The 14,998-nt window shown below is 41.0% G+C and overlaps 1 protein-coding gene across 1 annotated transcript; it reads left to right on the forward strand.

Moving 5' to 3' along the window:
• The first annotated feature begins 540 nt into the window (after window positions 1-540).
• ERCC6L (ERCC excision repair 6 like, spindle assembly checkpoint helicase) lies at window positions 541-11,315 on the forward strand. Its single transcript, XM_063431012.1, has 2 exons — window positions 541-707; window positions 7,372-11,315. The coding sequence occupies exons 1-2, from the start codon at window positions 631-633 to the stop codon at window positions 11,156-11,158; spliced, it is 3,864 nt and encodes a 1,287-aa protein (XP_063287082.1). The 5' UTR covers window positions 541-630; the 3' UTR covers window positions 11,159-11,315.
• The last annotated feature ends 3,683 nt before the right edge of the window (window positions 11,316-14,998 follow it).

Raw genomic sequence — 14,998 nt, forward strand, 5'->3', positions numbered from 1 at the left:
TGTTTAAACATTAGAAGACTCTTTACAGGAAATGTTTAGGAATTCTGTGCAAGTCACATGCAGGGAGGTGTGACTAGGGCTGTATAAACATAGTTATTTAACTCATAAATGGCAGAGGATTGAGCAGTGAGACTGCAGGAGCACGATCTATACACTAAAACTGCTTCATTAAGTTAAAGTGTTTTTATTTATTGACTATGGTGTCCCTTTAAAGCCAGAATAGCTGAACTGAAATCATAATATAGGTGCTAGATATTTTGTCCCCCCAGTTTAGTGAATATCCCTGATTCCCTGTTGGAGAATCTGCCCAGTTCAGCCTCTGTGACTTTGAATTTGAAATGTGTGTGTAAGTGAGTATGTATTCACTGCACACTGAAGGATAAACTAGCGGAGGTGTAGGATATATTCACAATGACCTGAAATGCGCTGTTTAGTGAATATACCCAGTGACGTCATCACCACAGCTGACCATGTCCTGAGCGCATGCGCCGCTGTAGCCCAGCCCCCTACTTCGCAGAGCATGTCGGGAACTCTGTTCGAATCACCTGGCGGTTCTCCCATCCAGTGAGTGCCTGCACCAGCTCGCTGTGTGTCTCCTGCCGCTCTTAGACCCTCCCTCCCTCGGCGGACATGGACGAACGGGAGTCTAGAAGCTCCGGTGACTGCGGCATCGGGATTGATTCTCAGCTGGCGGAGAAGTATGAGCGGTGAGTGCAGCTCTAGAGGGTTCATATAGCGAGTGGCCGTGCTAAACACTAGAGATAAATGCAGTGTGTGCTGCTCATAGGATTCATGTAGCGGGTGGCCGTGCTAAACACTAGAGGTAAATGCAGTGTGTGCTGCTGTGTAACCCAGGGACAGAGAGGGTTATGTTATTAACCCCTTAAGGACGCTGGACGGAAAATTTCCGTCCAAAATGAAAATTAACCCCTGATTGCCACAATCGCGGCAATCGTGGGGTTAATCTTCCTGTAGTGGCTGATCTGTCTCTGGCTGTAAAAAAAAAAAAAAAACTGTTGCAAAATATCCCCCCCACCTCCTTCAAATAAAATGTAACCCCTTCCCTGCCCTTTGATCACTGATCAAAATACAGATCACAGTATTTCACTGTGATATGGTTTTTTTTTTTTTTTTTTTAACCCCTGAGGGTTAACTTATTTTTTTTACTCCTCAGGGGTTAAATGTATTTAAATATTTTTAAATATTTATTGATTTAGCTAGGGTGGGTAGAAGTTAGTGGGGAAATTGGGGGATTCACGGTTAGACTAGTTGGAGGTTAAAAGTAAAAAAAACAAAAGTGAAAAAAAAACTTTTGAAAAGTTTACACAAAGTTTTAAAATAGTAAAATAAGTTGTTAAAAGCTAAATAAAACTTTTTAAAAGCTAAATAAAACTTTTTAAAAGTTAAATTTTTTTTTTTAAAAAGGGGGAAAATGCGTATTACCTCTACACTTGGTACAGGCTAGCGGAAAAATGATACCACGCTAAGGTTTCAAATATGCCTATACACAACCTATTAAAAAAATTCAAAAGTGGGGCATGGACCCAGCGTAAAAATTCTAACTTAAATGGCTGTGTCTCAAATGTGCCCCTTCAACGTTGTCATATACCTGGTAAAAGTACATACGGGGGTATTGCTGTACTCAGATGACATAGCTGTATTATACTGCTGTAGCACATATAAGGTTTGCAAAATATATATTACAAACTCATTGAGTATGTCAAAAAGGCATAAAAAAATGCGTATTACCACTACACTTGGTATAAGCTAGCGGAAAAATTATTTCACGCTAAGGTTCAAAACACGTCTTTTTAAATACCCTAGGGTGTCTTCTTTGAGAAATGGTATGCCTTTATGGGGTAGCTGGAATAATTAACCTACAAAAACACCTCCAAAGTGGGGTATGGACACAGCGTAAAAATTTAAAGTTTGAAAAAACGTAAATGGCTGTGTCTCAAATGTGCCCATATACCTGGCAAAGGTAATTTTTGGGGTATTGCTGTGCTCAGACAACATAGCTGAGCAAGATAGGAAGTATTATATTGCCGTAGCACACATAAGGTTTGCAAAATATACAGTACAAACTCACTATGTGTGTCAAAAAAGCAGAAAAAATGCTTATTACCACTACACTTGGTACAAGCTAGCGGAAAAATTATTTCACGCTAAGGTTCAAAATACGTCTTTTGAAATACCCTAGGGTGTCGTCTTAAAGAAATAATATGCCTTTATAGGGTAGCTGGAATATATAGCCTGCTAAAAAAACTCTAAAGTGGGGTAACAACACAGCGGAAAAATGCAAAGTTTGAAAAAAACTGCAATGGCTGTGTCTGAAATGTGCCCCTACAACGTCCACATATGCCTGGTAAAGGTACATACGGGGGTATTGCTGTACTCAGACAACATAGCTGAGCAACATATAAAGTATTCTAAAGCCGTAGCACACATAAGGTTTGCAAAATATACAGTACAAACTCACTGTGTGTCAAAAAGGCAGAAAAAAATGCTTATTACCACTACATTTGATACAAGCGAACAGAAAAATTATCCCACGCTAAGGTTCAAAATTTACCTTTTGAAATACCCTCGGGCGTCTTCTTTAAGAAATAGTATGCCTTTTTGGGGTAGTTGGAAAAAGCAGCTTGCTTACATATTTAAAAATAGAATACGGACACATTAAAACTCTCCATGTAAATTCACACTTAAAAACCTAAACTTGTCACGTCTCTTTCACAGCACTGTAACTTCACAAAATAGTGTCTAGATCATACATTGGGCTTATTGTTTTACTCAGAAGAGGTAACTGAGCATACTTAGGGGGAATTTATGACAGTGGCACTTATCAAATGTAAGAAATACCCAGCAAAAAATGCAACATGTATGCAAAAAAAAGCTAAGGTATAATATATGCCTAATAACATACCCTGGATTGTCTGCTTTCTCAAATGGAAGGCCTTTGTGGGGTTATTTGAACAGTCAAATGCCTATAATGCCACAAAATCAGACATATGACCATCTATGAATATTCCAACTATAGAAACTGAAATAGCATGGTCTCCTATATGGCATTGTAGCTTCACAGAATAGGGGCAAAGGTAAAAATGGTGGTATCGTTTTACTCAGCAGATGTAGCTGAACACAATATAGGGTTCTGTACAGGGATAGCACACACTAGGTTTGCGAAATACACATTACAAAAACCTTGTAATGTCTGTATATGCCAAAAATAGAGAAAAAAAATAAAATTTTACTCCAATATTTAGCAGAGATTGGCGGTGAAATGGCTACGCAAAAAGTGTCAAACTAACCTTGGGTAAATAGCCTGTGATGTCTACTCTATATAAATATATACTTTTTTTTTTTTTCCGTTTCCATCGCAAACCTTTTTTTTTTTATATCTTTATTTTTGCGTGCATGAAAATACAACAAGTGGGCTCGTCATGCCCCAACAGCTTGACAAGCACATAAACAAAATATTTAACCATTGGGTAGCATGTAGAGTAATAGTTAGGCAAAACTATAGTCAGCTTGTGTACATAGGAAAACAGGTTAATTACAGCTGGTGTTTTTAGTTAGTTAATAAGTATTGAGTCATTTTTTGTAAGATATAATCTCAACTGAGGCGCTTCGTCATCTATAGGAGCATAAGTGAATTAACAGATAATTTGCAAAGCATACTTAACTAACTAGGTATACGTTTTTAGCTTGCATGGCTAGCTAGACATAAAAAAGGTTATGATAGCCTTATGATACCACATCTAAACAACACTTGTTAACAACATTTTGGATAATTCTTAAGGCTGTAGTTACGTGTAGATTTGGTTACGTCCTATAGTAAGTGAGCCCTTGATTGCTACTACTGCTTGGCACACATGTCAGCCCACTCTCAATGGTACCTTAACTCATGGGGCTACCGCAAAACAAGAATACAAGGCAGAGTCCAGTGTAGCTGCGTAGACGTGGTGGCGTGGCAGCAGGCCCTCCTGCAGTACTGCAGCGAAAGTCAGCCAACTCCCATAGTTGGCGGGAGCGATGTGCTGTCCAAAGAGTCCCATGGAGCCTTGGTGTCGTCGGTCAAGTGAGCTGGTGGGGCTTTACCACCGCCCCCCAGTCTTCCGTGAGTACCTTGAGTGGAGGGGGTCCGGGCTTGGCGGCAAGTCGGCCTCTTCGCTCCCAACGCAGATCTGTAGACTAGTGTCGCTCTTTGTATTCCTGATGCAGGGGTAGAGACCTTCTGGGTATCGGTAGTGGCTGTGCATCTCCTTGGGTGGCCGATGCGTTGAGTCACCCTCTCATCTCTGCTGGCCGCAGGCCAAGTATAGGCTCTCCGAGTATGTCGCTTTGGCTTGGATAGCGGTTGGCAGTGTGTGGGGGATCTCATGGTATGTCGGGACCCAGGCTGGCAGTGTTGAATGCGTGGTCTGCGGCCCTCGGGTCCTGGCCCAGCCCTCATTCTCCTCTGCTGCTTCGCACCGGTCGGCGGTACAGTTGGGCGTATGGGAGCCAGTTTGTGTGCAGGTGAGGTGGTGGGTAATGGAGAGACCGCTGTAGTCGCCTGGGTCCGAGCCAGTGTGGCCCACAACTGTGTCCAAAAATGGTCGAAGGCTGCTGCTATACGGTCCTCACGGGGGATCCCGCTTGCCTGTCGCGCCAGCAGAGGTTGGGTGGGTGTAGGCCCAGAAGCCTGGTTGGTAGCCGCCATCTTGGTAGCTGAGTGAGGGATGCAGGTAGTCGCGGAGGCTTTTAGGGTCTTGTGGCCCCGTGGAATGTGGACCGGGATAACCCCCGCCGGTCCGGGGGGGGGGGGGGGGGAACGTGGGCTCAGCAGTGTGTCAGCCGGGTATGGAAGCGGTGGGAGAGCGGCCGTCCCTCCCGTGCCGCCCATGTGAGTAGGCCGCATGTTGGTGCCGAGCGGGGTATCCGCGTTTGAGGTGTCGATGTGTAGGTCTCGATGTCCCCCGCTCGGTAGTAGCGTTCAAGGGCCCGGATCGGGTATCGATTTTAGTAGATTCTGAGGTTATTGTCCGTTTGCTCAGGAGCTGTTGCTGATTGCGTCCGCTCGGCTCAGCGGTCAGGCCCCACCCCTAAATATATACTTTTGTGTGGCAATTTTGCTTTCTGTAATGGGTATTAAACTTCCAAGACAAACATACCAACTTCTAAAATTGTTTCACATTGAAATTTTATTTTAGACCTTGTAGTTTGTGACTTGTAACTTTCAAAATAAACTGAAATCCTACACACATTATGCATTTTGTAAATTAATTTATTTTGAATTACTTTTCCTAAGCTGGACGTATTATACACACATTATTATTATTATTGCCAAAACTTGGGGGAAAAGGCATTTTTTTGTTTTTTTCCCCACATTATTTTGCATTTTTTTTGTAATAAATGAGAATTTATATATGTATATGTCACATCAAATTAAATTGTTGTCTAAAAAACGGTATATAATATGTGTTGGTACAGTAAATGAGAGAGATGCAAATTGCATTTGAACACAAACAGCAAAAAATGCAAAAATTGCTTGAGTCCTTAAGGGTATGTCCAGCTTCTGAAGCTGTGTCCTTAAGGGGTTAATGCCAGGCATGTGGGGTAACTGCAGGTGATGAATACAAATGAGAATAGCTGAGATTCATCATTTAAATAGATCTATAGGGTCTTCATGCACACTGCTGTTTATCTCTAACTATTGGTTCCATATAGAAACTGCCAGGCTAACATGGTAAAGTTGTGAATACAATGGATTTCTTTATTACTATTTCAGCCTTTCTTGTGTCATTTGGTTTTCAATTAATTATAATACATTTTAGAATGTCTTCCTATTATGGAAATATAGTATATTCGTTGCAGCTACACCGATAAGTAAATGCACTTAATTACCTGATTGGACAACTTCTATGAATAAAATACATATTTTGCTTTTCCTTGAAGCGGAACGGTCACAACTCTCCCCCCAGAAAAATTAGTATTTCGTACAGATAGAATCTTTCTGAAATTCTCATTTTGCCTGTGAGAATTTCACTGAATTTCCAACCAAGTCAAGAGTTATACAGAGTTAAAGTAGGGGGACTACTTTGTTTCTGTATATCTTCTCACCGTGACTTTCCTAGACTCTTGGCAGAACTACAGTGTCATTTCCAACAACAAGCACAAGGGACAGCTGTAGGGAATTGGCTCTCTATAGTATAGAGGGTCTTGCGGGATCCTAAATGGACCTCAAAGTGAATTCGGCTTTAGAGGATCTGCCGGGACAAGTTTAGGTAATTAAATCTCACCTTTATCCAACCTGCCTTAAGACCCCCAGCGGCGATGTCGCCATCAGGGGTCTTTGTAAATTAAGCAAAGTTCCCAGACGGTGGCAGTGACTCTTTAAAGCAAAGCTTAGGGCACATATATCACTTCGGCTTGCTGAAATTCTTTAGGGATGAAATTACACTCTAAACTACAGAACTACAGTTTAAAGGAAGGCTAAAGCATTGGGAATACAAACCTTTATTTCTAACACTTTATTGTCCCTATTTAAATTAAACATCAGGATGTCACTTATCTGCTGATGTCCAATCCATAAAGGAGCATTGGAGACCCAATGCGTGTGTGGGGTTTTCCTATAGGATAGCTTTAAATTCTTTCTTGTAAGAGGTTCCACATTAGTTTTACTCGATCAGTAACCGGGACATGCCTCTAGTAGTCTCTTAAAAACGGCACAGTTTTATATTGCAGTATTACACCTTCATTTTCCCAATCCATAACAAGCCTCTCACACAAAAAAGGATGGCCGCACAGCACATATTTATTTTTAAACTTGCTTAAACAAGATGATCCCAGATTGCAAATGGGAAGCTTGTGCTCTACGTGCAGCCCTTGGGCTGCTAGCTGGACAGCGCTGAATTATGCAGTTGCTCCCACACATAGGCAAGAATTAATAACTAGCCTCTTACCTATTCATACACTCATGCTTGAAGACACATGCAAAAGCACACACACGTAGATATTCGTACTAATATATGTTCAAAGACAGAATTGTTGGTTTAGAGGGACAGTTTTATAGGTTCTTTTGGACTGGGATGTTAGGAAATATGATGGCTACAGCACCGGGTCTCTTTTAGTTAACTATTATAGTTTTTTGCCTATTCAAATTAAATATTGCATGTAAGGGTGTGACTTTACCAATTTCAATGTATCTAAACTACCTCTAACTCGATGACCACCTGGTTGTGGTCAAGTTGCTCAAACAATTTGACCAAGAACCAGAGGTTGGCACCCACAGCCCAATGACACCAGAACCACTACATCAGTATGCGTAATCTGTCCTTTTAAGAGCATACTTATACTAAAACTTTTTTTTTTCCCTTTTCTATTCTGCAGGTACGTGAGAGAAGCAAAACATCAAGCAAAGAATGGAAACATCTCGAAGTCCATTGAGCTTTTCCAAAAGGCAAACTGCATATATCCCAGTGAGAAACTAAAGGGCCGTATAGAAAAACTTGAAGAGGCTCTTCAACAGCTTGATCTAGAGGAAGAACAAGATGATGATGAGTTTGTGGACGTGTTAAGCAGTGGCCTGATGGTCTACAAGGATTTGTTTAATAAGCTGTTTGAGCACCAAAGAGAAGGAATTGCCTTTCTTTACGGTTTGTACAGAGATGGACGTAAAGGAGGCATTTTGGCAGATGACATGGGCCTGGGAAAGACTATCCAAATTATTGCATTTCTTTCAGGAATGTTTGATGCTGAACTTGTAAAATGTGTTTTGCTGATAATGCCAACTACACTAATAAGCAACTGGGTAAGAGAGTTTGAAAAGTGGACTCCAGGCATGAGGTTTCATGAGTTTCATGGTACAAGCAAGAAAGAGAGGACTACGAAACTTGAAAAAATCCAGAGAAAGGGGGGAATACTAATGACAACTTATCAAATGTTGCTTAATAACTGGCAGCAAGTATCTACCTACAATGGCAGGGAGTTTGAATGGGACTATATTATTCTTGATGAAGCCCATAAAATCAAAACCGCATCAACAAAGACAGCCAAGTCTTGTTACGCAATACCTGCCAAGAATCGTATTCTTCTGACTGGCACACCTGTCCAAAACAACCTCCGAGAGATGTGGGCACTTTATGATTTTGCCTGTCAAGGAACATTGCTGGGCACTTTAAAGACATTTAGAATGGAGTATGAAAATCCAATTACACGAGCTAGAGAGAAAGATGCCACCCAAGGTGAAAAAGCTCTTGGGCTCAGAATGTCTGAAAACCTCATGAAGATTATACAACCCTATTTCCTGCGACGCACAAAAAGTGATGTGCAAAAGAAAAGGCCACCTGAAACGCAAACTGCTGTGGAGAAAAGTAATATCTCTCCTGCAATGCCATCTCTTACAAGAAAGAATGACTTGATAATATGGGTGTACTTATCGTCCATTCAGGAAGAAGTGTACCGCAAATTTATTTCTCTGGACCAAATCAAGGAATTACTAATGACTACTCGTTCTCCTTTAGCAGAATTAAATGTCCTAAAAAAGTTATGTGATCATCCCAGATTGCTCTCTGCGCGAGCCTGCATTCAGCTTGGTTTGGATGAAGATGATTACCAGCTTGGAGAAGGTGATCATGAGGCACTTACAAAGTTTGATCATCTGTCAGATGAGGCTTTGATGGAGGAATCTGGAAAACTGATGCTTTTGATTAATCTTCTACATAAACTGAAAGAGGAGGGCCACAGATCTCTTGTCTTTTCCCAGTCACGGAAAATGCTGGACATGATTGCTCGCATCTTGTGTAACAGGGGTTTTAAGATAATGCGTATTGATGGTACTGTGTCCTTACCAGAAAGGGAGAAGGTTATACAAAAGTTCCAGAGCAACAGTACTTATTCTGTATTATTGTTAACAACACAAGTTGGAGGTGTTGGGCTAACTCTCACTGCAGCTGATCGTGTAATCATCTTTGACCCCAGTTGGAACCCAGCTACTGATGCTCAAGCTGTTGACCGAGCCTACAGAATAGGACAGCAAGAAAATGTGGTTATTTATAGACTTATCACTTGTGGAACAGTAGAAGAGAAGATTTACAGACGACAGATATTCAAGGACTCTTTGATAAGACAAACAACTGGAGATAAGAAAAACCCTTTCCGATATTTCTCAAAGCAGGAGCTAAAGGAGTTGTTTTCTTTAGAGCATACCAGAACATCTTCAACACAGATTCAGCTTCAGAATATGCATGAAGCTCAAAGGAAAACTGACATTCATCTAGATGAACACATTGCTTACTTGCATACATTGAACATATTTGGCATTTCTGATCATGACCTTATCTATGCACATGAGGTGCACTCTCAAGATGACGACGATCAATGTGAAGATGAACATCAAGGTCAATACATTAAACAAAGAGTACAGAAAGCTCACGAGCTAATGCAGATGGAATCACAGATGAATGAGCAACTTATGGGACAGATCCGAAACGGAACTGAAGGAGCCTGGTTAAGACAAGCTGATATATCTGAGAAACCAAAGGAAAGACGCGTTGCCACTCCAAGGCAGTTCAACTCTCTGCCTGAGACTGTTGACCTCACCGAAGATGATATTGGTAATGTCAGCTGCCAGATGACGAGTATGATATTAGGAGATTCTAGCGGGGATGAAGTTGAAAAGCTGCCTCCTGCTCCTTTTATCAGTTCATTGCCTACTGTTAAAAATGGAAGTATTCATAGTAGTATGTCTCCTGCTAATCCAGAGACTGAAAATGTAAACTATTCAACATCCTCCTTCATTAATCATAAAAATAGTTTTAGTCCTTCTAGTATAAGAACTGATGTGGTTATAAATGATGACCATGCAGAGCCATTACATGAAAACCCTGTATTAGATTATGATACGGCCTTGGCAATCCGTGAAACCATGCCGCTGTCTAAACCATTGCACAATATGTCAAATGAAACTTCAAGTCATTCTGACTACCTTTGTAGTACAAATAGAGACCTGCATACGTCTGCTGTAGATATGGAAAAAGACAATTTTGAAACTAGCCAACCTGTGAGCAGGCCCCAGTTACAGTGTGACTTTAATCTTATTCTGGATGATTCTATGGAAAGAGATATGTGTAATGGATCTGTAGAGGAGTTGGAAAGTTTTATGGAAACCTCCATGGCTCAGGAAAAGGAGCCAATTCTGGTACTAGAAGATTCTATAGAAATTAATGAACGTAGTAAACACACAGAATCAATACATAGAGCAATACAAGACTTGGAAGTCCAACATAGTATGGAAAACAATTGTTTTGAGTATACAGAAAGTAATGATGAAAAGAATGGTTTGAGTAATAAAAGCAAAACCGAAACTAATAATGAGGACTTTCAATTGAAAATAGACTTGGAGAGTGAGGATGAGGATGAGGAGGAGGAGGAGATCTACACCACTAAAAGAAAAGTTGTAAAAAGAGTCTTATCTGATAGTGAAACAGACAATTCTGTGTTTCTTATTGAGGAGAATGATGTTAATTCACCTTTTAACAGTCCTTCCATGAAAGCAATAATTGCTTCTACACCAAAGTTTGAAAAGTCTGTTAGGGGCACACTTTTTCCCCAGGGAAGGAGTAATGGAAGACGCAGATCTATTGCATCTAGAAGGTCTTTTATTCAAGTTGCAGTTGAAGAAGCAACAGATCTTCCAGATACTATTGATAATGGCAGTGCTGATGAGAGTGAGGAGGAGGAGGAGGCAGAAAAAGAATATTTAAGTGATGAGGCCAAGGAAGCTGAAGAGTCTGTACAGTTAGAGGAGGAGCCAGTTGGGGAGACTCTACCTCAAGAAGAAAGTATTGTGCATTCACAAGATGAGTATGAATCTGATAGTTTTGTAGTTAAAAGTTCCGACCAAGAGGAAGACTATAGCACACACGAGTCTACCGGAGAGTTGGAACTTACCTCTGGAGAGCAAGTAGACTGTCTTTCTCAAGAAACCACAAGTGTCCAAGGTGGTGGTAGTACATTTAATGACAGCTACTCTTCCCTGGTGAAACGTGGAAAGGACTTAAAAGATGCTGGATGTGTGAAAGAAGCATTAGACTGTTTCTTGAAAGCCCTTGACATAAAACCAGGGGACAGTGAGGTAATGATGATCACATTAAACTTATATAGACAGTTGTCATAGCTCTAAATGTAGACGTCAGACACATCTAATCACTTGCTGAACTTGCACATCTCTGTAGAAATAGTTCATAACTATTGCCTACTGCATACTTTGTATTGTTAAAGATTATCACCGAGAGCCTCTAACATTTTAAGGAGACAACTGCTTTTATTTGGAGTTTTTTTTTTTTTTTTTTTCACCCACTCTCCCTGCTCTTGGTGGTTCTTCCCCCCCCCCCCCCCCCCCCCCCCCCCCCCCCCCCCCCCCCTCCTCCACCCTTGATACCTGTAGCGGGTGCTGGACTAGTTCACCATCTCATTCTGTTCAATTTTTAAGACCTAATCTGTCTTTGGTCACCAGTTCAGCCTTATTCTTTGGGGCCCACTTGCTTGAGTAGTATGTTTATCCTGCACTTTTCTATTCTCGTACAAGGAAAAAAAAGTTTCAATGTAAAACAATGTATTTTGTAAACAAATAAATATGCTTATGTTAATGACACACGGCTTCAAAACATTTACATATTTCTTACAAACGTTACTTTTTTGTGTGCAGTCTTTAGTGTAGTCTGTTAAATGATTTTAAGGCAGGAAATCAGACTTGTCTGAATTAGAAGGAAAAAAAACATATACATGTGTTACCTGTACAGTTTCAAAAGCATTTTACACTATAAACTATGCTTGGAGCCTACATGCACTGACTTAATTTTAGTTTAATGGAATGGGTTTGGTGTCTAGATCAGTCTCACTGCTCAATTTTCTGCCATTTATGTAGCGATACCCATACATTCCCTGCATGTGACCTATGCAATCTTCCTGCACACTTCCTGTCTAATGTTTAAACTTCCTGTATTGCACGCTGTTTAGAATAGCCTGCAGGAGCCTCATGTGTGATTCAAGTTGTATTAACAGAGCTATGGGAGTCTAGGAGAGGTGTGACTAGATCTGCATAAACAGAAACCAAAATGATTTAACTCATAAATGTCAGTTGCATTACAGGTAATGATCAATGCACTAGATTCATTAAGCTACTTGTTTTGGTGCATCGATTATCTATTTAAAGTTGGGGAAGTTACCTGATTAGCAGCGAAGGATTTGAATATGCTGGTAAGTGAATACTCCAAAATCATAATACTTTTCTGGTTTTATCATTTGCAGAGTTCATAACTAAAGTGAATTTCAACCTTTTAGGTTAAAGTTTCCAATTCAGCTTGTGTGACCTTAAGTTTTCAGCGTCACACCTGTACATTCTTCTAGAATGGGGGTAGACAACCTTTGTCACTTCAAATCATGTGGACTGAACCTTACTTGATGCTTTGCCAGCATTATAGCTGAAAGAGCATCATGGGAGGTGTAGTTCATAACATCTGGAGTGCCGAAAGTTGCCTACCCCTGGTCTAGAAGATTAATGAATGTTAAGCAAATCATCCCTGTAGCAGCATTTAGATGTATTTCATAGTTGCTAAGACTATAGCAATCCTCTTGTGTTTCACATTGTATCATCCATTCATGTAATTTCAGTGTGAGTGATAGTTTCACTTTAATTTAGATATAAATCGGCAGGCAAATATAGCATTTACCGATAGTGTTGCATTGGATACAAAAATGATTGTTTACTATGAGACTGCCATAAACTAATTATTTTTATTAGGTTAACCCTTTCATGATTGAGAGAATTTTCCCTATTGCTGTATGTAAGTGATCGTTTTGGCTCTTTTGCTATGTGTTCTATTGTAATGTAACACTTTACCTTTTAAATGCACCCATCTATCAAAACATTTGACACCGTGTCTTCACTCCGCAAGTTGAAAAAGAAGCAAGTGGTCTGCTCATACACATCATCTCTAAGGGGAGCGTTCAACTTTTCCATGCAGAGTGTAGGGATGCTGAATGCCAGTATGTTCTAGGCAAAACTACATCCACAATATTTTTGGGAGAGTTACTCTAAAATCCTCACTCCAACAAGACACAGAATATTTGTTTCTGGTTTAAACACACCTTTTCCTCCCCTGGTTCATTTGCTCTAATTAGATTACTCCATTCTAGTATACTAGGATAAAGCACCACAAGAGGCAGAGCAGTGGTTCGGTTTGTGCATATGAAGTCACTGGGACTGGATGCCAGCAAAATGGTGCTTTCTAGAGTTAGGAACCCTGGAGAGAAACCTAAAGACTCTGCGAAAACACAGCCACAGCACCACAAAGAAAGCCGAGGATACTTCTAAAACAAGGAGTAAAAAGGAAAACGAAAAAATACCACCAGAGAACCTAAATAACCATGTTGGCTGCCCGTAACAACAACCAAGATATATAAAATAAAAGTAAAAATCTTCGTATTGTAAACATGAATGACCTAGCATTCTAAATGCATAGACATTATGTAGTTGGTTCCCCCTTTACAGCTATAGCAGCTCCACTCTTCTGGGAAGGCTTTCCACAAGATGTTGGAATGTTTCTGTGGACATTTTTGCCCATTCATCCAGAAGAGCATTTGTGAGGTCAGGCACTAATGTTGGATGAGAAGGCATTGATTGCAAACTCCGTTCCAGTTCCTCCCAAAGGTGTTTGATCGGGTAGGTCAGGGTTGTGTGAGTGCCAGTCTAGTTCTTTCACACCAAAATCATCCAACCATGCCTTTATTAGCAGTCTTTTATTTGGAGTTCAGAGGAAATTACATTTCAGCACTATCTTGTGCCTTTGTCAAGTCACGGCAGCAGGATGGTCATACAAAGAAAAATCCAGCAAAGCATTGCTTCGCCCTGCCCTCCTCTAAAATCTGTTTCAGGAACCTCCAGTCCATCCTATCGAAAGCCTTGTTGTTACTCAACAGCAGCATAGACTAGGATCCCTTCATGCTCACACGCTGAATCAAGCCCAAGACATGCTTGGTGTTCTTGAGTGCTTGTCTAGAACTTTTCCCCTGTTCATAGAATGTCCGTGCAAGACATTCCTTTAGACCTGCATGAGCAAGCAGTAGGGCTGTTAGGGAGGACGTGGTCTGGATAGGAGCATGTGTTCTGCACCTCTCACAGTAATCTCTCCCTCGCAGTTCTAGCAATAACTAATGAGTCAGGGTATTGCCACTAGTATTCCCAGCCTGCACTGAGCACCGGATCGTGAGGGAGATAACCCTGTGATCTACACCCACCAGAGGTGAAGACTACATACTCTGCCACAGGGCTAGCATTTCTCTTAGGTAAATTGGGTAGTGCCCAGCCGGCGGGCGGGATCAGTCTCCTGCTGACGTAATGAAGGGGAGGAGCGGAGGAAGAAGCAGCGACGTGGGACATGTCACTGCCTCTGGTAAGTGACTGAAGGGGTTTTCACCCCTTCAGCAACCGGGGATGAGAGGTGGGGGGAGGGAGAAGGGACCTGCAGTGCCAGGAAAACTGATTGTTTTCCTGGCACTGGAGAGTCCATTTAACATTTTAGAAAAGATTTGTCTACAAGATAAGGTGTGGCCCCACTTGTAGTTAAACATTACCGTACCCGCAGATTTTAAGGGACACTCCAACCACCATAACTACTACAACACGGCCAGAAGATAATCATTACTCTACGGATGACATAAATGTATCTGTCCTCCCTGATTTCTCACCACCCTTCTTGACTAGTGTCTCTAATTGCCTCTCTAATTGCTATTTCCAACTGCATGGCTGCTAATTTCCTTAAACTTAACCTGTCAAAACAGAACTTCTGATCTTTCCGAGAGAGAGAGAGAGAGACTGCAAAGTAAACATTAAAGCCATTAGGCTAAATGCTAGATAGAGACAGACAAATTACCCAAACAAAGAGTATAATCGTATTACTTTTGCAAACTAATAACCAAAGCAGAGCAAAACCTGTCTATTGGCTTTTTAATGTGT

This window comes from Pelobates fuscus, chromosome 9 (assembly GCF_036172605.1).
Source record: "Pelobates fuscus isolate aPelFus1 chromosome 9, aPelFus1.pri, whole genome shotgun sequence".
Classification (NCBI taxonomy): domain Eukaryota; kingdom Metazoa; phylum Chordata; class Amphibia; order Anura; family Pelobatidae; genus Pelobates; species Pelobates fuscus.

Bases quoted from the DNA above. Each gene is read 5' to 3' on its own strand.
- ERCC6L (XM_063431012.1), top strand. From the start codon at position 631: ATGGACGAACGGGAGTCTAGAAGCTCCGGTGACTGCGGCATCGGGATT. The intron at 708-7,371 runs GTGAGTGCAGCT...TCTATTCTGCAG, and splicing joins CTGGCGGAGAAGTATGAGCG to GTACGTGAGAGAAGCAAAAC.